The sequence below is a fragment of the Mauremys mutica genome, chromosome 17 (assembly GCF_020497125.1).
Source record: "Mauremys mutica isolate MM-2020 ecotype Southern chromosome 17, ASM2049712v1, whole genome shotgun sequence".
NCBI classification, from domain to species: Eukaryota; Metazoa; Chordata; order Testudines; family Geoemydidae; genus Mauremys; species Mauremys mutica.
The window spans coordinates 22,087,694-22,110,846 of record NC_059088.1 but is presented as its reverse complement, the minus strand read 5'-3'; the positions used below and the strand labels follow the sequence as shown (position 1 = coordinate 22,110,846).

Below are 23,153 nucleotides of genomic sequence, written 5' to 3'. Positions count from 1 at the left end.
CGAGCGGGGCAGGGTGGGGGGCGACTGGGCCCGGCTCCCCACTGAGCACGGCCTCTTCCCTGCCAGAAGACCGGAAGCTGTTTGTGGGGATGCTGGGCAAGCAGCAGACGGACGAGGACGTCAGGAAAATGTTCGAGCCCTTCGGGAACATCGATGAGTGCACGGTGCTGCGGGGACCAGATGGCACCAGCAAAGGTGAGTGCCGCTCCGGGGCCTCTGCCGCTGGGCCTGCCCCCATAGCAGAGGGGGCGCTGCAGAGAGCGCGGGGGGGGGTGCAGTAGGAGGCGCTATGCTGCAGGGAGCAGGGGGCACAGCAGGGGGCGCTGTGCTGCAGGAGCTGGCTGGGGATGCAGTAGGGGGCGCTGTGCTGCAGGAGCAGGGTGGGGGCAGTAGGGGGCGCTGTGCAGCAGGAGCAGGGTGGGGATGCAGTAGGGGGCGCTGTGCTGCAGGAGCAGGGTGGGGGCAGTAGGGGGCGCTGTGCTGCAGAGAGCGCGGGGGGGGTGCAGTAGGAGGCGCTATGCTGCAGGGAGCAGGGGGCACAGCAGGGGGCGCTGTGCTGCAGAAGTAGGATGGGGCGCAGTAGGGGGCGCTGTGCTGCAGGAGCAGGGTGGGGGCAGTAGGGGGCGCTGTGCAGCAGGAGCTGGCTGGGGATGCAGTAGGGGGCGCTGTGCTGCAGGAGCAGGCTGGGGATGCAGTAGGGGGCGCTGTGCTGCAGGAGCAGGGTGGGGGCAGTAGGGGGCACTGTGCTGCAGGAGCTGGCTGGGGATGCAGTAGGGGGCGCTGTGCTGCAGGAGCAGGGTGGGGGCAGTAGGGGGCGCTGTGCTGCAGGAGCTGGCTGGGGATGCAGTAGGGGGGACTGTGCTGCAGGAGCTGGCTGGGGATGCAGTAGGGGGCGCTGTGCTGCAGGGGCAGGCTGGGGATGCAGTAGGGGGCGCTGTGCTGCAGGGAAGATGCAGCTTGGCCACGGGGGTCCCCCGAGGGTTCTCGCCCGTTTCTCCCATGTAATCCTCCCACCCCCGGGCCCTGCAGCTGTCCTGGGTGACGCTCCCTGGCTGCGCAACTGGCATCCATCCCCGCCACTGGCATGGACCAGGCAGGGGCTCACTGGGCCTGTCCCTTAGCCAATGTTGCCTCCCAGACCCACTGCTCGCCTGCCACCCTTGCCCACTGCATGGCTGGGCATGCAGGGCTGAGGGGCCCTGCCAGCTCTGGGTGGGGCGGCTGTGTGTGGCATGGGTGGAGACCGGGGAGGGCACGTGTGTACAGGGGTGCCTGGCTCTGGGGAGGAGCGGGGGGCTGGGAACATGTGTGCACTCAGGATGTCTGTGTGCTCAGGGGGGTGCACTCAGAGTGTCTGTGCATGCTCAGGGGTTGCACTCGGGGTGTCTGTACACGCTCAGGGAGGTGCACTCAGAGTATCTGTGCACACTCAGGGGTTGCATTCAGAGTGTCTGTGTGTGCTCGGGGGGTGCACTCGGATTGTCTGTGTGTGCTCGGGAGGTGCACTCGGGGTGTCTGTGCGAACTCAGGGGGGTGCACTCAGAGTGTCTGTGCGCTCAGAGGGGTGCACTCGGGTGTCTGTGCACTCAGGGGTGCACTCGGATTTTCTGTGTGTGCTCGGGGAGTGCACTCTCGGGGTGTCTGTGTGCTTGGGGAGTGCACTCGGGGTGTCTGTGTGCTCAGGGAGGTACACTCGGGGTGTCTGTGCGCGCTCAGGAGTTGCACTCAGGGTGTCTGTGCACGCTCAGGGGGTGCATTTGGGGTGTCTGTGTGTGCCCGGGGGGGTGCACTCGGAGTGTCTGTGTGCACTCAGGGGTTGCACTTGGGGTGTCTGTGTGCTCAGGGGTTGCACTTGGGGTGTCTGTGCGCGCTCAGGAGTTGCACTCAGGGTGTCTGTGCACGCTCAGGGGGTGCACTTGGGGTGTCTGTGTGTGCCCGGGGGGGTGCACTCAGAGTGTCTGTGTGCACTCAGGGGTTGCACTCGGATTGTCTGTGTGTGCTCAGGGGTTGCACTTGGGATGTCTGTGTGCTCAGGAGTTGCACTCGGGGTGTGTGTGTGTGCTCTGGGGTTGCACTCGGGGTGTCTGTCCACACTCAGGCCCTGCCCCCCACCCACTGCACTGACTCTGTCTCCCCCCAGGCTGCGCCTTCGTGAAGTTCCAGACCCACGCCGAGGCCCAGGCCGCCATCAACACACTGCACGGCAGCCGGACATTGCCGGTAAGGCCCGGCCAGGCGCATGGGCACACGGGGCGGGGCTGAGAGGGGGCAATTCCTGGCATGGCCCTGAGTGGGGAGCTCGGCATTAGACCCATCACCCAGACCCCTCCTCTCCCAGGGCAGACGCTGGGCACTGACAGACCTGGCTGGATACCCGCCCCCGGGCACTCACCGACCTGGCTGGACACCCCACCCCCCCGGGCACTCACCAACCTGGCTGGAACCCCCCGCCCGGGCACTCACCGACCCAGCTGGACCCTCCCCCGGGCACTCGTCGTCCCCCTGCCCGCTGAGACACTCCGGGGTTAGATCCAGGCCGCTCTGAGCCCTTTCCCCATGCGTGGGGAGGGGGACGGGCTCCCCAGCAGCATCCTGGGAACGCCCAGGGCCCGTCTACCCTGCACTGGGAGGCAGCCCGCCCGGGTGGCCGGATTCGCACCAGCCCAGCGTGGCCCGAGCCAGCGCGCTGCCAGCCGGGTGGAGGTGGCGGCTCTAGCAGAGACGCAGGCTCCTGCCCCCCCGAGCTCAGAGCCTGAATCGCCGCCCCAGCATCCCAGCTGAGCTGAAGCCTGGCCAGTGCAAGTCCGTAGACACCCCACAGGCCTCTTCTGCCCCAACACCCCCCTCCCCTGGGGACTCCGAGGGGCACAGGCTGCGAGGACCCCACAGGGGCTTCCTGCCTCCAGGCCCCGATCCCCCCTGCAGCCTCCATCGGGCACCAGACGGGCCGCACAGCCAGCGAGCACCCAGGACAGCAGGACCCCCTCTGCCTCTCCCACCCTCTCATGTGGGCAGCTCCAAATCTCAGACACCCCCACCACCACCACCACCTGGAAGGGCCCCAGCTCAGCACCAGGGCAGGGGGGCAGGATGCTGCCTGAGGGTCTGCTGCCCTCTGATGGACTGAGCTCGCCACTGCGGCCTCGAGAGCCAGCCGGGAAGGTTCCGAGAAAACGGTTTTTAGTTGAAAAACGCCGACGGGGCGACACCGTTGCCGTGGGAACAGCTGGACTGGGACCCATTTCTTGATGTGGGAAAACGACAGTGAGGAAGCGTCCGACCGTCCCTCTTCCACACTCTTGCGGTGAAAAAACACCCGTTTTCTGGGTCGAGGCGACTTTGGAGTGTGCGGCGTGAGCTGGAAATAACGTCTCGACTGCCCGGAAAGGAACATTTCTTCCAGCTTTTCACCCCGAGCCCTTTGCCAACGAGGTTGGGCTCATTAGCCCCATTCGACAGTTGGGGAAACTGAGGCATGGACCAGGGCAGTGACGTGCCCAAGCTCGTCAAGCAGCAGAGACAGGAAGACCCTGCTGTCTGGAAGCTTAGGCCGGTGCTCTATCCACTAGGCCCTACGACCCGAGGAGGATTGAGATCATCCCAGGCTTGGGGGGAAGGGGCTGGAGCAGGTACCTGACACAGGAGGGGAGCCTGGGCCCCGCCCCCCGCACACACTCCCCCGGAGGCTGCCAGGCACAGAGACTGCAGAAGGAGGGCTGGGGCCTGTGGGTCACCCTGGCTGGCTGAGGCAGTGGGGGGAGGGGGCAGACGGGGCAGGGCGGGGGGGGTCACTGTGCTCGGCTTGTCTCACTAGCCCCCCCGGGGGGGTTCCGTTCCCAGGGCGCCTCCTCCAGCCTGGTGGTGAAATTCGCCGACACGGAGAAGGAGCGGGGCCTGCGCCGGATGCAGCAGGTGGCCAACCAGCTTGGCATGTTCAGCCCCATCGCCCTGCAGTTCGGGGCCTACAGCGCCTACACCCAAGCAGTAAGCGGCTCCCGCCGGCATGGGCACTGGGCTCGCAGCAGGGACGTGGGGGGAGCCCAGGGCAGGGACAGCAGGGGCTGCAGGTCGGGAGTGAGGGGCACTGGCACAGCTGGGGGATGGGGGTAGCCAGGGCGGGGACAGCAGGGGGCTGCAGGTCGGGAGTGAGGGGCACCGGCAGAGCTGGGGGAAGGGGAGCCGAGGGCTGGGACAGCAGGGGGCTGCAGGTCGGGAGTGAGGGGCACCGGCAGAGCTGGGGGAAGGGGAGCCGAGGGCTGGGACAGCAGGGGGCTGCGGGTCAGGACTGAGGGGCAGACCTGGGGGGCCGGGACAGCGGGGCATCCCCCCCCCAGTCCTTGTGCCCTTGCAGACAGGCTTTCCCCCATCCCCCCAGCAGTCCAGCGGACCCCCCCCGACCCCCTCCCGTCTCTTTCTCTCCCTCTGCAGCTAATGCAGCAGCAGGCAGCCCTGGTCGCTGCTCACTCCGCCTACCTCAACCCCATGGCCACCATGGCGGCCGTCCAGATGCAGCAGATGGCCACCATCAACCCCAACGGCCTCATCGCCACGCCCCTCACGCCCCTCACCCCCTCCTCAGGTAGGGCCGGCGCGGGCCAGGCTCCGGGTGCCAACCCCCCCCGGCCGAGGAGGGGCCCCGCCGGGGAGCCAGTGGGGTGGGCAAAGCCCCCCTGGGCTGCAGGCGGCAGAGGGGGAGGGGGCGGGCGAGCCGGGAGCTGGCACCCGACCGGGATCTCCTCATGGGTGGGGGGAGGGCCCCGAACCGGCCCCCCCCCCACCGCATCTCTCGCCCACAGGGACCAGCACGCCGCCCGCCATCGCCGCCACCCCCGTGTCCGCCATCCCGGCCACGCTCAGCGTCAACGGCTACAGCCCGGTCCCCACACAGACCACGGGGCAGCCGGCCTCCGAGGCCCTCTACACCAACGGGGTCCACCCGTACCCAGGTACGCGCCCCGCCCCCGCCCTGCCTGCTCCCCCCGCCCCGGCTCAGCCACGGGCTCCCGGTAACCCACTCCCCCCTCGTCTCCCCTCGCAGCTCAGAGCCCGGCCGCCCCCGTGGACCCCCTGCAGCAGGCCTACGCCGGGATGCAGCACTACACAGGTCTGGCGCCCCGCCCCAGGGCTGGGGGGGCTGGAAGGGGCCCCGGGCAGGGGTGGGGGCTGAGGGGGCTGAGGGGGTGGAGGTAGCAGCATGGTGGGACGTCCCAGGTGCTGGCACCAGGTCTGAGCAGCACCAGGGCGCGGCAGGGCCGGCCTCACCCCCCAGGGCCGTCGGGGGCGGTGGGCAGCCAGGGGGACACAGGGCATGGGGTGGGGGCTCCCTGCCAGTGGAGGGACCGGGGGAGACGGGAGCAGTGGGGGAAGGGAGCTGGGCCAGTGATGAGGGGAGGGGGCCAGATCCTTCCCTTGGGGGCGTGTAGGCCCAGCCCGAGGGGTCGCTCACGCCCTCCTTTGCTTCTTCACCAGCCGCCTACCCCGCTGCCTATGGGCTGGTGAGCCCGGCCTTCCCCCAGCAGCCGGCCATCCTCACGCAGCAGCCGCCCCCCCAGCAGCAGCAGCAACGGGAAGGTAAGTGGGGCCTGGGGCCACTGCCCCCATCATTTCACCCCAACATTATCCCCCCAGCGCCCCCTGGGCACCACCCCCCACATCCTCCCCCCAGCGCCCCCCGGGCACCACCCCCGACACCGTCCCCCCAGCGCCCCCCTGGGCACCACCCCCCACATCCTCCTCCCAGCGCCCACCGGGCACCGCCCCCGACACCGTCCCCCCAGCGCCCCCTGGGCACCGCCCCCGACACCGTCCCCCCAGCGCCCCCTGGGCACCGCCCCCGACATCCTCCCCCCAGCGCCCCCTGGGCACCGCCCCCGACACCGTCCCCCCAGCGCCCCCTGGGCACCGCCCCCGACACTGTCTCCCCAGCGCCCCCTGGGCACCGCCCCCGACACTGTCTCCCCAGCTCCCCCTGGGCACCGCCCCCCACATCCTCCTCCCAGCGCCCCCCGGGCCCCCCGGGCACCACCCCCGACACTGTCCCCCCAGCACCCCCTGGGCACCGCTCCCTCATATCATGCCCCCAGCAACCCCTAGGCACCGCTCCCTCCAACAATGTCCCCCCAGTGCCCTCTGGACCCCTGGGCCCCTCACATCCCTTGTCAATGCCAGGAGCCCTGCCCCAATGTCTCTCAGTAGTGGGAGGTCCATGGGGGGCAGATGTGGCCTGGGGTCACCAAGGACCTGCCTCACTGTGCACCTCAGGACTCCCACATCTTCCCTGAGGACCCCAATACTTCACAGAGGAAGTCCAGAGCATGGGAAGTCTACAGGGATCCAGAATGGGGGCCAGAATGAGAGGATCTAGAGTGGTCTAGAACATGGAGTCCAGAGCAAGGGATCTGGAACAGTCTGGAATGGGGGGGTCTCCAGACTGGGGTATCCAGAGTGAACGGTATAGAGAGGTCCAGGATGGGAGGTCCACAGCAAAAGGCTTTAGGGGGTCCAGCGTGTGAGATCTAGAACAGGGAGCCCAATGTGTGGGATCTAGAATGGGGGCCCAGCATGGAGGGATCTAGAAAGGGGCCCAGTGTGTAGTATCTAGAATAGGACATCATTGTGTGGGATCTAGAATGGGGGCCCAGCATGGGGGATCTAGAACAGGGGCCAGTGTGTGGGATCTAGAACAGGGGCCCAGCGTGGGGGGATCTAGAATGGGGCCTGCTGTGTAGTATCTAGAATGGAGCCCGGTGTGTGAGGGATCTAGAATGGGGGCCCAGCATGGGGGCATCTAAGGTGTCCTGAGCACCCGCCCACTCTCACCCGCCTCCTCCCCGCAGGCCCCGAGGGCTGTAACATCTTCATCTACCACCTGCCCCAGGAGTTCACTGACTCCGAGATCCTGCAGATGTTCCTGCCCTTCGGGAACGTCATCTCTGCCAAAGTCTTCGTGGACCGGGCGACCAATCAGAGCAAATGTTTCGGTAAGCCCAGCCAATGGGCTCCCCCGGCCCCTTCTTGCTGCATTGTGGGCCAGCGGCCGAGCAGCAGACCCAGCCAATGGGCACCGGGGCGAGGGGCCGCCCTCCCAGGCAAAGGATTGTTGCAACCCCTCGTGTAGCTGACGCTGAGCCTGATGCAGAGCTGGCTTCCCCAGCGGCTCTGCCCATCCCAGGGCTCGCCTGGCCCCGTCTCCTGTCACCCACAGCGGCTGGCACCGGGGCGCAAACCCTGCATCGGGCACCCTCTACCTGCCACCGATAGGTGCCCCCAGACCCGAGCCTCGGGGAGGCGATCCTGGGTTCCCGGCCCCCAAGGACGGGGCAGCTGAGCATACCGTGGCCCTGGTGCCAAGCTGAGAATCCGGGTACGGAGCTGCCCACCCTGAGCCAGGCACCCACAGGGGCACTGCCCTAGCCGTGAACAAAAGGTCTCCCAGGGCCACTCAGCCTTCTCTGCCTCTCTCTGCCCCCCTCCTCTCCCCCTGCCTCTCTACCCCTCCCCGGCGCCCAACCCCCACCCCCTCTCTCTGCCCCCCCCGCCCCCTCCCCAGGTTTCGTAAGTTTTGACAATCCCACCAGCGCCCAGGCTGCCATCCAGGCCATGAACGGCTTCCAGATCGGCATGAAGCGCCTGAAAGTGCAGCTCAAGCGACCGAAAGACGCCAACCGGCCGTACTAAGGCCCCAGGTGGGTGCCCTGCCCCCCCCATGCACAGGGACCCCCCAAACACAGCCGGGGGGTGCACAGTGGGCTGGGCTGGTGAGCTGCAGCGTAATGGGAGTGCGGGGGTGAGGCCCTGGCTGTGTTACCTCCCGCCGGACAGAGCCCCCCGGGGTAACGCTGGGCGTCTCCGCTCTCAGGGTGTGCAGCCCTGGGGCCTTTTGGCCACAAGAGGGCGACAGCCCCCAGCCCTGGGCAGGACTGAGCCGAGAGCCCCGGAAAAACGTAGCAGGAATTTCACAGTTTGATTTTTAAAAAGGGTAAAATTTCAGAGTCATTTTTGTGATTTCCCCTCTACACAGGCACAAACATCCACACACGCATGCACACGGGCGCACACAGGTACACATGCACAGATACATACACGGGCGCACACAGATACACACAGATACACACCCACACGGGTGCACAGAGATGCACACACACAGATACGCACACAGGTGCACACAGATACATACACGGGCGCACACAGATACACACAGATACACACCCACACGGGCGCACACAGCTACACACACACAGATACACACACACTGGCACGCACAGATACACATGCACACGGGCGCACACAGATACACACACACACAGATACGCACACAGGTGCACACCGATACATACACGGGCACACACAGATACACACCCACACGGGCGCACAGAGATGCACACACATTGACACATGCACGGGCACACACATGGGCACACAGTTACACACATGCTCATTGACACACACAGATACATGCCCAGGCACACTCAGATACACACAAAGAGCTACACACATGTGGGCACACACAGCTACACACAGGCACACAGGCACACACCTTTACACATGCACATGGGCACATATATAGGTACGTGTGAACACATATATGCATGTGGGCACACATAGACACACACAGGTCCCCACAAATACACACACATAAGCACACACACAGGCACACACACACACACATGCAGCTGGGCACACGCACATGGGCACACACATATATTCCTGCACACACAGATGTGTACACACACATATACACATAAGAACAGCTGCACTGGGTCAGACCAAAGGTCCAGCTGGCCCAATATCCTGGCTACCGACAGTGGCCAGTGCCAGGTGCCCCAGAGGGAATGAACAGAGCAGGCACATGGGCAGATGTACGCACACACACACACACATATATGCACATATGCGGGCACACAGGTACATACGCACACACACACACACATACACACATTCAAGGGCACACACGTATTACACACACACACATAAAAATACACACATGCAGTGTACAGGCACCCACTCACCCAGGCTCACCCATACACTGCAAACACAACAACGCATGCCCTTGGGTGCGCACATACACACACCCACACGCATGCACACACATACATACACGCACACACACGCACACACACACACAGGTTGTCTGACCAGCTCTGTCTGGAATCAGGGCACGTGGGACATGGCAACATGTGCCATTTGGACAAAACTTTTTCTTGCAAAATTGCCGGGCCGTTTCCCGTTCCAGCGAGAAAGCAGGAGACCTGCAACCAGCCACTCCCTGACCTGTTCATCAAGCCCTTCAAATAACCAAGCGTCTTGGAGCCGCGCCAGCTCTCCCCCCCCCCAGCAGAGGGCAGAAACACACCCCTCCTGCATGTGCACACGGGATTATTATTTAGCTGCTGAGATCAAGGCTCCAGTGCGCTGGGCACTGCACAGACACAGGCTGAGCCACTGTCCCGCTCCAAAGAGCCCACGGGCTAAATCACCAGGGCAGTAGATGACCCTGAAGGCTTTTACGCAGGGTGGAAGGAAAAGCCACAACATGAGGATGTCCCACCAGCTCAAGCATTAAAATAACAGTGCTACTAATGCCCCCCCACAAATAACGCAAGCGATCCCCATAGCTGTCGTGCATGTAGCCCGACCCCCCACCCCACCCCGTCTATCGCAGCGATCTGTATAACAGCCTTTCACCCTGTATTTTAAGAAAGAAGAACATAACCTCCTGCTAGCAGTTCTTTCCGGCTGTGCTGCGCAGAGCCCTGTCTCAGCCAGGTGAAGACCCCCAGCGCGGCGTAGCGTGGGGCAGGGGGGTGGGGTCTGTGCGTGTCTGTGTGTGTCGTGGCACGTGACCGTATCCTGCTTTTGTTCTGATCCTTGTTCTCCGTGCGCGGCTCACGGGGGTCGTTTCTCGTTCTGCATCGGTTTGATTTTTTTAGTTTGGTTTGGTTTGGTTTTTGCTTGTTCATTTGTTTTGTGGTGTCTTTGTCATTGACCTGAGTTTCTTTTTTGCACATAAAAGAGACAGAGGGACGTTGGGGGGGCGGGGAAATGGGCTTAACTGTGTCGCAGTGGCAGGCTCCATTGCTTTAAGGATTTACTGTAATCCGCATTGCATGTGCTCTTAGAGCCCAGCTGAGATTGGGGCCCCGTCGTGCCAGGCTCTGCACAGACCTCAACTGAGAGCAGGGCCCCATCGTGCCAGGTGCTGCACAGAGCCCTGCTGAGATCGAGTCCCCGTTGTGCCGGGCGCTGCAGAGACCCCCCAGCCGAGATCAGGGCCCCCGTCATGCTGAATGTTGCACAGGCCCCGGCTGAAGTGAGGGCCCTGTTGTGTCAGGTGCGGCACAGACAGTGAGGGGCAGGTCCTGCCCCAAGTTGCTTATGGTCTAAACAAACGAAGAGTTGGGGGAGAGGCAGGGTTATTGACCCCATTGTACAGATGAGCAACTGAGAAGTGACATGACCAGGTCACACAGGAAATCTGTGGCAGAGGAAGGATTTGAGCCCAGGTCTTCTGGGTCCCAGCCCAGGCCCTTGTCTGCAAGCCCATCCTTTGTTTCTCAGTGCCCGGAAAACGCCACAGTCCCTCCCTGTGCTCTCTCTTCACTGGCTGGGCTCGTGTCCTGCTGGCAGGGCCGGTGCAAGGATGTTTTGCGCCCCCCTGCGCCCCCCACCCTGAGGCGCTCCCCCCCTCTCCACCCTGAGGCGCCCCCCGCCTTGCGGCAGCTCCCTACCCCCCACCCTCCGCCCTGAGGCACCCCGCGCCCCAGCTCACCCCTGCCCCGCCTCCTCCCTGAGCACGCTGTGGCTGCTTCACTTCTCCCGCCTCCCAGGCTTGCGGCACCAATCAGCTTAGGCGTCGCAGGCCTGGGAGGCAGGAGAAGTGAAGCAGCCATGGCATGCTCAGGGAGGAGGCAGGGCAGGGGTGAGCTGGGGCGGGGAGTTCCCCTGCGTGCCACACACCCCCCTTACTTGCTGCAGGCGGCCCTCCCCATCCCAGCTCCCTCCGCCTAAATGCCGACGGCGACCGGGGCGGCCGAAGATCCGGCTGCCGCAGTCACTGCCGAAGAAAATGGTGCCCCCCCCCCCAAATCCTAGTGCCCTAGGCAACCGCCTAGGTCGCCTAAATGGTTGCAATGGCCCTGTCTGCTGGGCCTCGGTCAGCGGAGGCAGGGGAGATCTAGGCTGAACCAGGGGGTCTGCCCAAGCCGATGGGGTTCGCTTTGCAGGGTGATGAGTCTTGGGGGTAGTGGCGGGGGGGGGGAGCCTGGAGGCTAAAATTTACAAACAGGAGCCAGGCTCGGCTCCCTGACTGAACGGCCTGGGGGTGAGAGCCCCCGCAGTGCCCGCTGGCGTCGCGCCCGTGCCTCAGTCTGGGCCCTCGTGCTGGGAAACGCCAGCCGCCGGGTGTTCGGTCTGCGGGGGCGGGGGGGACAGAGACTGGGGCGGGTTGGATTACAGGCGTTTGTCTGAAACAGTTTGGTGAGGAGAGGCCAGCCACAGAGGGGAGACCCGGGGCTGGGCTAGCAGTGGAGGCGGGGGTACCAAACAGCCCCTGCCGACCCGTCTCTCAGTCACCCCTGTCAGTTAGCACCAGCTTCAGCTCAGCCCCTGCAAAGGCCTCACGCCCCTGCTCCTGCCAACAGGCTCCGGGCCCGGGAACGGCGTTGGAGCCTGGCTGCTCTGGCTGTACGCCAGCATGGGGAGTGAAGCGGGGCCCTGAGCCGGCTACCGTGGGGTGAGCTCAGGCCACCAACGTGCACATGGGTCCCGGCTCTGCGGCTCCGTGCCGCTGGCCGATAGCATGGTCCCAGCATCCTGCCACTGGACAGCAGGCCTAGAGTGGGGGCCCCCCCGGCCCTGGTCCCAGTCCCCCCCGCAGCCTGAGGTGCCCACGCCCCGTTCCCCCAGCATCCTATCCATCTCACCCAGGCCCTCTCCCTCCACCCGCCGGAGCTGCTGGAGCAACCTGGGCGCAGTGCCTGGGGCCTGGATCACCCCTCCCTCAGAGCCGTGCACCCCACACACACACCAGCGCGGTAACCAGCCAACCAGCTGGCATGAGGCTCGCCTGCTGCATGTGGCATGAAGGTGCCCGTTTCCCATCAGCCGTGTCATTCTGTCCCATCCGCTTATTTTCTCATTCGCTTTTTTCTTCATCTCTTTTTCCCTTCTTTGCTGGGAAAAAAGGAAGCTCGGGCATGAATGGGAGGCGGGGTATGGGGCTGAGGCTCACAGGTTCCCTCCCCCCAAGCCTCTGCTACCCATTTGCCCCCCACAGGACCCGGCCCCATCACTCGCATCCTGCCCATCAGGCCTGGTGCCAGCCAGGGGGTAAAGGGAGGCAAGCGGGTTAGTGGGGAGAGGCGATTGGAAGACCAGTGAGCATGGACCAGCGAGTGTCTGTGGGGCCAGGCAACGCCCCCCCCTTAGGGTTAGCAGGCGTCAGCCCCTCTCCAAGCTCCAACATCCCCACCCACCCCGACCCCTCCCCGGCGGCACTCGGACAGACCCAAAACGCCCAGCTCCATGATATCGCTATTTTCTGTATTGCGGCCCTAGGCTGAGGCTGCAGCCCAGAGCGTGCCAGGCACGGCACAGCCAGAGGGACAGGCACCCCCACCCCAAAAAGCTCGGTCTAGGCAAAGGGGCAGTGGCTTGTCTTGGGTCAGCCGACAGCTCAGTGGCACCAGCACTAGATTCCCCCGCCCTGGGCCAACGTCTGGCAAAGCAGCCGGTGAGAGACCCCATCAAAACTCTGAGCCCTCTGGCAAGCCAGGCCTTTGATGGGGTCCCAACCCTGGCCTCCCCCAAGCAGTGCCGAGGCTTTGCCCGTTCCCGGCCGCACGACAGATCAAAACACAGCAGTTCCCAGCAGTGACATCCCCAGGGCAGGGGGGAATGGGCCGAAACAAACCATATTGTGTCTCTTTTACTGTGTAAGAAACAAGGTGATTTACATGCAGCGCTGACATGACCTTTTCCCTTCTCTTATTTAAAAACAAAAACAAAAAAAAATCCCAAATCCCGTTTTCTTTCTTTGCTGCTTTAACCCCCCCACCCCGGCAGGGTTACCAATCATCTCTTGAGACGCCTCTGTCGCTAGCCGTCATTCGCTGTCACGAGCGCCGTAGCGCCACCCCCTTGTAAGTCGCACCCGCCGGACCGACCGACGTGGTGTATGTCGCGCTCGCTTGCGGGCCTCTGCCACTGCCTTGTCCGCTGTGGTGCGTGGTGTTTGGGTACCCGTCATGTGCGCAGAGCTAGCGAGTGCGTGACGTCCCTGTGCCGTAGCGGTGGTTGGCTGTGCCGTGAGGTCTGTTCTCTTGCTGGTGGGCTCAGTGGACAGTAGTTTTCGTTCGGTGAAATCCCCTGTCCAAAAAAATAAACCTTCCTTTCCCCAGCTGCGAAACCCAAACCAGCGTACAAGTCCTCCTGGCCTAGTCACTAGTTCAGTCCCTCCTCTGTTAGTTTTCTGGTCTGATTGGCCCCCTGATCTCCCCCCCCACCCCATCTCTTAGAACATTTTTTTGTTGGTCGTTCAGTCATTGGTTGTGTCATGTTTGCTGCTTGTTTGGTTTGTTTCCTGGCCTGAGCTGAGCTGGGGGCCGGGCCCTGTTGCTGCGCTCTGTGTGTGTGTGTGTGTGTGTTGGGGGGCTTAAAGTGCCTCTGTGCAGGCCCGGGGGGGGGGTCCCCTTCCACCTCCCTCTTTGCCACCTAGATTCCCAACACAGCAGCACGGCCCACGGCCTACCTCGGCCACAGTAGAAAACCCCAAACCCACCACCCCCTTCCTGTCGCCCAGGCCTCTAGTTGCTGTGCAGGGAATAAGTGTAGGAGGCTGGGGCATGTCCTCTGCGGTGGGACACTGCAGCTGGTTACACAGAGCTCATGCACCCACTGTTAGCATGCAGCCACCTCTTGGGCAGGGCATGGCTGCTGTTTATGGAGGGGCTCAGGCCATCACTGCTACAATGCACCCATACTGGGGCAGGGTATGGCAGCTGTTTATATAGAGTGCGCACACACACACGTAAAATGCAGCTGCCTCTGGAGTGGGACACAGGGGTTGGTTATAACAATTGCACAGCATCACTGCACAACGTTTAGAGGGAGTCGTGGGGGGGGGGGCAAATTCTCTGATCCAAGTGACATCAGAGTCAAACGGGAAACATGATCCGTGTCATGCAGTGAGAGAATACAGGAGGCTTTGTAGTGACTGGGGGAGGGACTGGGCATCAGGATGCCTGGGTTCGATCCCCAGCTCTGGGAGGGGTCTGGCTCCTCACCATCCTTCTAAGAACCATCCCTCAGGGCTCCAGCATCCCCCTCCCCTCGTGCCAGAGATGAGCGCAGGGCTGGGGAGCATCGGTGCAGATCCTGGCAGCACGTTTGTGCCCAGCCTCCTGAGAGGGCAGCAGGGTCACACCCCTAGGTGTCTTGCTGGGCCAGGCCTTGCCCCGTCTGGAACTAACCCCCTCAAGACACCCCAAGAACAGGGTGGCCATGAATCTGGCAGATGCCCTGCAGCACTGCAGGCTTAGAGCTTAGTTTGGGGAGGGGGGGGGCTGTACCCTTGAACAGACCTAGGGAGAGATGCCCCACCCGGCCCCATTGCCAGGGTGGGCTGCACCCCACCCCTTTTACCAGCACCGCCTAGGACTGGCAGGGCCTGTAAGCCCCAGGGGCACGTGTTAGGTCAGTGCCAGAATTGGGTTTAGCCAACTCAGCTGTGACTGGGCACAATCCCCCATGCCATACACTGCAGGCTCAGGCCAACTTCACCCCCCACACACACACCCTAGCTGCCCACTGCTCGTGCCAGCTGAGTGGACGAGGGGCAGGCAGGAGGTGGCAGCATAGCCCCCCCGCCCATGTGCCCAGCTTAGCAGTGGCAGCTCCGCCCCCCCCTTCCCAGAGCCTCTCTACTACAGCTGACCCCAACATCACCCCCCCCACCCACACACACACATCCCCCCCCTTTGCCCTGCCATCCCTGGCATGGCTCCAGCACCAGCGGTCCCCCTCCCACCACATCCCCTTCGGCAGCCTTGCTAAAGGAGAGGCCTGATTGGCTGTTACTTAGCAACCAGAGGTGCCCAGGGAGCATCCACTTCTGGTGCAGTGTTTGGGGGGCGGGCGGGGGGGGACTGTGTCTGGGACGTCAATCAGCCAAGGGGGGTTACAGTTGGGGTGGCTGTTGTGTGGCCCCTGGCAGGCCATGGTGGTGAATGCGGGCGGGTGGCGGGGGCTGGGTTTAGCTCCAGCCCATGGAGTCGCTGTGGGCTGGGCGAGGCCTCCCCACGGCCGCAGGGGGTGCAGGCCACGGAGCCACCGACAGACACAACCCCCGGCCGAGCTCAGAGGCCACGGCAGCCGGTGATCTCGTGTGACTGTGCTGGGGAATCTGCTGTCAGTCCCCTTCAAAGGGCCGTGCCCCCCCTCCCCCCCCCACACCCCCGTGGGCACTGGGTTTTATGGGGGAGTATGAATTGCCTTAGCCCTGTTGGGAGGATCCACCAGCCAGCCAGCGCCCCCGGAGGGAATCACCTCGGGCCCAGCGCTTGGGGTGACGCCGGCCGCTCCTGCAGGGGTGTCCCCTCTGGGCCAGGCGTGGGAGCCTGTCCAGGCGTTTCTGGGGGCTCCCTCAGCCTGTCCTGCTGCTCCGGCTGGCCCCAGGAGGATGGAGGAGAGGGGTTATTTGGGCTGTGGGGGAGGCAAGGACGGCCCACACGACTGGCCAGCAGGGCAGGGCCCAGCATTCCCGTCCCCTGGTCCCCTGGAGCCCAGGCAGAGCCAAACCCCTTCTCGCTGCACCCTGGCTGGCTGGTCCCACCCCCGGCCAGCCCCTCAGGGAGACGAGCCCCTGTCAGCGGCCTTGGGGCCAGGGGGGAGAGGAGACTCCCTGGATGTCAACTGGAATATTCCAGTAGTTGCAACCGTGGCCCCTGCATACAGGTCTGCTGATGCCGCTCCCTCCCGACCCGCAGCCCCCCGCTCTCCCAGGCCTCGGCTCGCCTCCCCGCACGGATCTGGTGATGCCCCTCGGTGCCCCCTGCTGCTCCAACTTTTGGTTCCTCTCAAGAGCTTTGGGGTGCCACTCACCCAACCGGCAGCACCTGGTAACCCAGCCATAATCCCCTCCTACCCACCACCCTTTCCTCCCTTCATTCCACCCCCACCCCAAAGTCCCAGCCATGTCTAAATTGCACCATCTCTGGGGCATGGGGGGACTCGAACCGGCTGGTGCCCTTCTGTGCATGTGCCAGCCTGCGACCCGACCCCCACGCTCTGGCCTGGAGCAGTGCCACTCGGGACGCCTTTAACTCTCCCTCTCTCTCTTCTCTGCCCCTCCTCCCTCCCCCCCTCCCCCAGGTCTGGAGCTCAATGGAGGAGGGAGCCCCCGGATTACCCCCCCGGCCCATCCCCCCCCCCCTTCCCCCTGCAGCTCATCCCTAGCCTGTGCCTCATTGCGGCACCGATCCCGGCGCCTGACCTGCCAGCTGGGAGGACGAAGCCGATCGGCGGAACCGAAGGCGCCTGCCTCCACCCATCAGCCCCGGGCTGCGCCTGGCCCCACCAGCAGCCTGCAGTTGGGGGGGGGAAGGGGGCAGGCCTTTCACCTGTGATCTCGGCCCTGCCTCATCAACAGCGGGGGAGGGGGAAAGGAGCCCCCCTCCCCCCCAGCACTGATCCACCCCACCCCCACAGTAGCCATGAATTCCTGCCACTGTAGCCCAGGGCGGGGGACAGACTGGGCCCAGCCCTAGGGAATCAGCTGGAGGGCTTGAGCCTGCCCCGGGGGTGGGGGGAAAGAGAAGGGCCCTGTCCCTGGGCCCAGCTGGAAGGGGGGGGGGTCCATCCTCTGAGCTTTCTTCTCACCACACGGGACCAAAAGCGGCTCCGAGTGCCCAAGGCCTTTGGGAGGGGGAGCCAGACACACGGCGTGGGGGGGGGGGGCAGAGCCAGCAGAGGGCACTGCAGGCCAGAGCTGGGTGCCTCTGATTCCAGGGGCGGGGGGCTGGCCATGGGGGGGGGGGGCACTGGTATGTCATTTTCCTCCACTACAGCCAGGGGAGCCGGTTCCTCCAGCTGGGATCCTCCAGGAGCCTGGGGGGAGGGGGGGATCATGCCTGGCCAGGGGTAGGAATGCGGGGGGGGGGGAGGGAGGGGAGATTAAAGCTGGCCTTCCCCTGCATCCCAGAGCCTCGCCCCAAGCCCAGCTGGGCTCTCTGATTGCCTCTGGGGCTGGTTACCGCCTGGCCGGGGCCCGGAGGTGGGGGGAGGAGAGGCCCATGCCCTCCCCACCTCTATCCCTCAACACACCATCCAGGGGCAAACCACAGCGGCTGGCACAGCTGGGGGGGGAGCAGCAACTCCTGCACCCAGCAGCCAAGTGGGGGCTAGCACATGGCAAGACTGGGACCCCCCCACCTGGCCTCCATTGGGCTGATGCCCCACCTGCACTCCCCTCCCCCTGCCAATCAAGGCAGCTCCAAGCCCCCGGCCCATGCACAATCAGCTCCCTGCCTCAGGCAGAACCCCCTGCGTGGATTTCCGGCCACGGCTGCTGCTTCGGTTCCACCCAATTTTCCCACCATGTGGATTTTCTCCTCCTTGATGGTTAAAAATGTGCTGTTTTCAAATCCTGGCCCGGCCAGGAAGAGCCAGAGAAGCCGATTTCACCTCCTGCTGCGCCCCCCCGAGAGCCGCGGCGTCCTTCGGGTGGCAGAAGGCAAAGAAACTCTCCACGCACCATCAGGAGCGACAGTTCTGACTAAGGGGACTCTTGGGGCTGCGTCCAAGGGGGTGCCGGCTGCCCCCTGACCTGCCGCGGCGTCTCCTCCCCATCCGGCCTTAGCTCATTTCCCTTGTTCTGCGCAGCAGCCCTCTGAAAATACCGGCCCTGCGATTGAAACCCAGCTCGCTGCCCGGGGAAGCAGCCCTGAGCCTGCGATGGTTTATGCTTGGGAGCAACTGCACGCTCCAAAGTGACACTGTACTTCTGCTGTCATAGCCTCTGGTGCCCCCAACCGAGATCAGGGCCCCGTCGTGCCGGGCGCTGCCCAGAGACACAGTAACTGAGATCAGGGCCCCGTCGTGCCAGGCGCTGCCCAGAGACACAGTAACTGAGATCAGGGCCCCGTCGTGCCGGGCGCTGCCCAGAGACACAGTAACTGAGATCAGGGCCCCGTCGTGCCAGGTGCTGCCCAGACACAGTAACTGAGATCAGGGCCCCGTCGTGCCAGGCGCTGCCCAGAGACACAGTAACTGAGATCAGGGCCCCATCGTGCCGGGCACTGCCCAGAGACACAGTAACTGAGATCAGGGCCCTGTCGTGCCGGGCGCTGCCCAGAGACACAGTAACTAAGATCAGGGCCCCGTCGTGCCAGGCGCTGCCCAGACACAGTAACTGAGATCAGGGCCCCGTCGTGCCAGGCGCTGCCCAGAGACACAGTAACTGAGATCAGGGCCCCGTCGTGCCGGGCGCTGCCCAGACACAGTAACTGAGATCAGGGCCCCGTCGTGCCAGGCGCTGCCCAGACATAGTAACTGAGATCAGGGCCCCGTCGTGCCGGGCGCTGCCCAGAGACACGGTAACTGAGATCAGGGCCCTGTTGTGCCATGCGCTGCCCAGACACAGTAACTGAGATCAGGGCCCCCTTGTGCCAGGCGCTGCCCAGACACAGTAAGCAACAGCCCCTTCCTGGAAGACTTTATCATCTATTAAAGAGTGGGAGGGGAAACCGAGGCACAAACGGGCACATGACTTGCTCATGGTCAGGGGTGCAGAGAAGACCAGAACCCAGGTGTTCTGGCTCCCAGTCCAGCCTCCAAGCCACGGGGTCAGGCTGCTTCTCCAGCTGTAAAGTTACTCCAGCCAGAGATTGCAGGGTCGCTGCTCCCCTCCGCTCCCAGCTCCTGGTCAGAAATTACGCTTCTCCGGCCTTCGTTCTCCTCTCCAGCCGTTCTGTTTTGAGGCCCTCGCCAGCCGGCACTTGTAAAATAGCATGAAACTCCACATGCTAAACAGCCTCTCATCTCGACCGCGCTCTGAAATCAACCTATACCACGGGAAAGAGAAGAAAAACTATGTTTACAGTCTCCTGCTAATCCAGTAATTGTAAATAATTTCGTTGAGATTAGCTGTGATCCAAAAGGATTCAAGTTGCTGCCATTTTCTCCTCTCCAATTTTAGAGAATTTTAATGGGTTTTTTTTCTTTTTATTTGGGGGTCGGGGAGAGGGAGGGGGTTTATTACCTGGTACTTTTATTTAGAGGGGAAAAAATACAACTTTTAGGGGGGGAAAAAGAAGAGAAAAGTTGAAGTCTATGTTTCAGACGAAATCGATGCTTAACTTATTTGTTATTTATTGCCATTTACTTTAAATAATTTAATTTTTTTTTCTGTCTAAATAAAAAGAAGTAAAATCAAAGAAAAGTCCCTGTGGCTGGGTTTTTAATATTATTAGTGGCAGGCGCTGCATGGACACAGCGTAACCGAGATCAGGGCCCCCGTCATGCCCCCACTGCCCAGACACAGCGTAACCGAGATCGGGCCCGGCCATGCCAGGCACTGCCCAGACACAGAGTGACAGAGATCAGGGCCCCGTCGTGCCCCCACTGCCCAGACACAGCGTAACCGAGATCGGGCCCGGCCATGCCAGGCACTGCCCAGACACAGAGTGACAGAGATCAGGGCCCGGCCATGCCAGGCACTGCCCAGACACAGAGTGACAGAGATCAGGGCCCGGCCATGCCAGGCACTGCCCAGACACAGAGTGACGGAGATCAGGGCCCCCGTCATGCCCCCACTGCCCAGACACAGCGTAACCGAGATCGGGCCCGGCCATGCCGGGTGCTGCCCAGACACAGAGTGACAGAGATCAGGGCCCCGTCGTGCCAGGCACTGCCCAGACACACAGTAACGGAGATTGGAGCCCAGTCATGCCAGGCGCTGCCCAGACACACAGTGACCGAGATCAGGGCCCCGTCGTGCCAGGCGCTGCCCAGACACACAGTGACCGAGATCAGGGCCCCGTCGTGCCAGGCACTGCCCAGACACAGAGTAACGGAGATTGGAGCCCAGTCATGCCGGGCGCTGCCCAGACACACAGTGAGCGAGATCAGGGCCCCGTTGTGCCGCATGCTGCACAGACACAGAGTGAGCGACAATCCCTGCCTCAAAGAGCTCACACTCTAAATAGACAAAGGCTGCACAGGAAACTGAGGCGCAGCAAGGGGAGGTGACTTGTCCTGGCAGAGCCAGGAACCAGGCGTCCTGAGCCCCAGCTCACTGCCGCATCTAATTTGCTGTATCTGCGCTGCCCACTAGACCATGCCCACTTCACTGCAACACCCACACCGTTAAACCAAACCCACTTTCCAATAATACAAGACCAGCTGCTCACGGCACTGATCAGCTCAAGGTGCCCAGCTGCATATCCAACTCCCCACGCCTAGAAAGTCACCAGAACAATAAAAGGGCACACGGGCTTCGAGAACCTCAACTGAAGTACCCATATCCCATCCCCAAGGAGCAATGCTGCCCCCAGAACTGGCTCTAGGCACAGAGTCTCAGGGAGAAAGCGACACCACCCCCTGCTGCTTGCAACAGCTCCCCAAAAAGCGATACCATCACAACACTAACAGTGATGCAGCATTTCTCCTGAGACTAAACACTTGCTCACAAAGAACTAGCAAGACTGCATGTAACGGCACCACCTGGAGACCCTTTGCTGTAACACTTCAGCTCCAGCTCTGTTGAGCGCATGACATCATTACCAGCTGTTGGCGTGGCAATAGCTGGCCGGAGAACGCTCCCACCCAGAGATGGTCACATGGGATTGCCCAGGGGTGGGCAGGAGTTGAAGGCGCATGATGCAGGCAGTGCCAGGCTACTGCTGCCTTTGAATCAGGATTGATGAAGGGCCCCTCCCGTCCCGCACCAGCAACCGCAGAGAGAGCAGCAGATGGGGTGGGTGACGCCTCTGAAAACACGCGAGGAGCCCACTCCCCTGGCAGCTGTTTGCTCACAAAGGAACCACGGGCACTTCCAAATGTTTCCCTTGTTCGGGCCATGGCAGTGCAGGGGAGGAGGGGAGAGCGTGTGTTGACGGCCGGCATGCAACCGGTGAGGCCAGGAAGCGAAGGCGGCCATCTTCAGAGGGAGCATCTGATGAGCCCAAAATTAACTGGCAGAGCTGAGATTTGGCCCAGGACACCTGGGCTCGCACCTGACTTCTGTGCAAAGCGCCCTGAGATCTAGATCAGGGTTACGTCTCATCAGAAAGACAACGCCCCCCGGCGGTGGGGCATCTCCTGCAGCACCCCCCAGCGGTACGGCGCCCCCCGGCGGCAGGGCATCGCCTGCAGCACAGCGCCCCAAAGCACCACAGCACCCCCCCAGTGGTACGGCGCCCCCCGGCGGCAGGGCATCTCCTGCAGCACAGCGCCCCAGAGCACCACAGCACCCCCCCAGTGGTACGGCGCCCCCCGGCGGCAGGGCATCTCCTGCAGCACAGCGCCCCAGAGCACCACAGCACCCCCCCAGTGGTACGGCGCCCCCCGGCGGCAGGGCATCTCCTGCAGCACAGTGCCCCAGAGCACCACAGCACCCCCCAGGGGTACGGCGCCCCCCGGCGGTGGGGCATCTCCTGCAGCACAGTGCCCCCTAGCAGCACAGCACCCCCCAGGGGTACGGCGCCCCCCGGCAGCAGGGCATCTCCTGCAGCACAGCGCCCCCCAGCAGCACACTGACATTTCCTACCTGGGCACCTCCCAAGCAGGCTGCGGGGGGCCCCCGGCTGTGCCCAACACTGAGTGCCCGTACGATGCCCAGGCGTTACGTGCTGTGCGAAGCCCTCTCATCTCAGCCCCCAGATGTGGCGCAGCCTGACTCTGCACCTGCAATACACAAGGATGCGCCTTCCAAACGTCACCTCGGTGCCAAGGAGAGCCAAGCAAGGGACCAAGTGACTCCACTAGATGGCAGCGCAGGGCAAAGTTTGTGCCACTCTCCCAAGTCTTGCATACAAGAGTCGATGCTGCTTCTGGTGGGGGTCTCAGGCCCCTTGTGGATGAGGAACCGGCAAACGCTGCAGGTGAACATGTACGTGACTGGCGCAGACGTGGTTTCCTGTGGCACATCCTCGGCCACCCACAACCATTGCAGGCTGTTGGCTCTTTGCTTTGCGCTGGGCACCTTTGGTGTTAATGCTCCTTGCTGTGACGTTAACGGAGACATGACAAATCTGCTGCCACTTTGTGGGCTGTTGCTGAGGCACCAGCCGCCACGAGAACAGGTGCCCTGCTTTTGCCGCTCCTAAAATACGGCCTTGAGTGGCCTTGAATCGGCCAGATGAACGAGATGCTCAGGCCGAGGCAGCTGAGCTTTTACGAGTGTGTTTTGAAGGCCGTCCATCCACCAACGCCCGAGGATTGTGCTAGTGGGAGTCTTGTCGCACCATTCGCCCATGCAAACAGACCAGAGGTGGCACACGTGGGACCGATCCAGTGTCCTAAAGTGGTGACCCTACTGTTACGGAGTGTGGGGAAGTCAGGGCCCTGCACCCCTCTTCCTGAGATTCACCAGGACTCTCAGCCAGCCAGTAAAACAGAAGGTTTATTAGACGACAGGAACAGTGTCCCAAGCGGAGCGTGTAGGTACAACCAGAACCCCTCAATCAAGTCCTTCTGGGCGGTTCAGGGAGCTTAGACCCCAGCTTGGGGTTCCCTGTGTTGCACCCCCCAGCCCAAGGCTGAAAACAAAACCTCCTCCAGCAGCTCTCTTCCCCCTCCCCCCAGCTCCTCCTCTCCTTTGTTCAGTCTCCCTGACAGAAGGTGTCACTTCTCCCAACCCCACTCCTGGCTCAGGTTACAGCTCAGGTAGTTTCCTTCAAGGGAAGTTCCCCATCCCATAACTCTCCTGCAACATTCCCAGGTCAAATCCGCCCTGCTTCCTGCTCCGTCACACCTACGCTGTCCATCTCTCACAGCCAACGAGCAGCGTTGTGTCAGCACGACGGCCCAGCAGACAGGGTGCTTCGTGTCTATTTTGGTGCACCAGCGCCCCAGACGCAGCCAAGGCAGGTCCAGGAGGACGTTGTTGATTTTAATAATCAGGCAGACGGGTGTGGCCTCCAGCACAGGTTGGGTAC

The 23,153-nt window shown here is 63.0% G+C and overlaps 1 protein-coding gene across 11 annotated transcripts in view; it reads left to right on the top strand.

Moving 5' to 3' along the window:
* CELF3 (CUGBP Elav-like family member 3) overlaps positions 1–10,737 on the top strand; it is an 86,342-nt gene extending 75,605 nt beyond the window's left edge. For all 11 annotated transcript variants that reach the window (XM_044990823.1, XM_044990822.1, XM_044990820.1 and 8 more), the window contains 10 exons: positions 67–195; positions 2,141–2,220; positions 3,841–3,984; positions 4,429–4,579; positions 4,797–4,946; positions 5,039–5,104; positions 5,470–5,571; positions 6,837–6,980; positions 7,550–7,685; positions 9,698–10,737. In XM_044990823.1, coding sequence (XP_044846758.1) covers positions 67–195; positions 2,141–2,220; positions 3,841–3,984; positions 4,429–4,579; positions 4,797–4,946; positions 5,039–5,104; positions 5,470–5,571; positions 6,837–6,980; positions 7,550–7,677 — 1,094 coding nt within the window. In that variant the 3' untranslated portion in view covers positions 7,678–7,685; positions 9,698–10,737. The remainder of the gene's footprint in view (positions 1–66; positions 196–2,140; positions 2,221–3,840; positions 3,985–4,428; positions 4,580–4,796; positions 4,947–5,038; positions 5,105–5,469; positions 5,572–6,836; positions 6,981–7,549; positions 7,686–9,697) is intronic.
* The last annotated feature ends 12,416 nt before the right edge of the window (positions 10,738–23,153 follow it).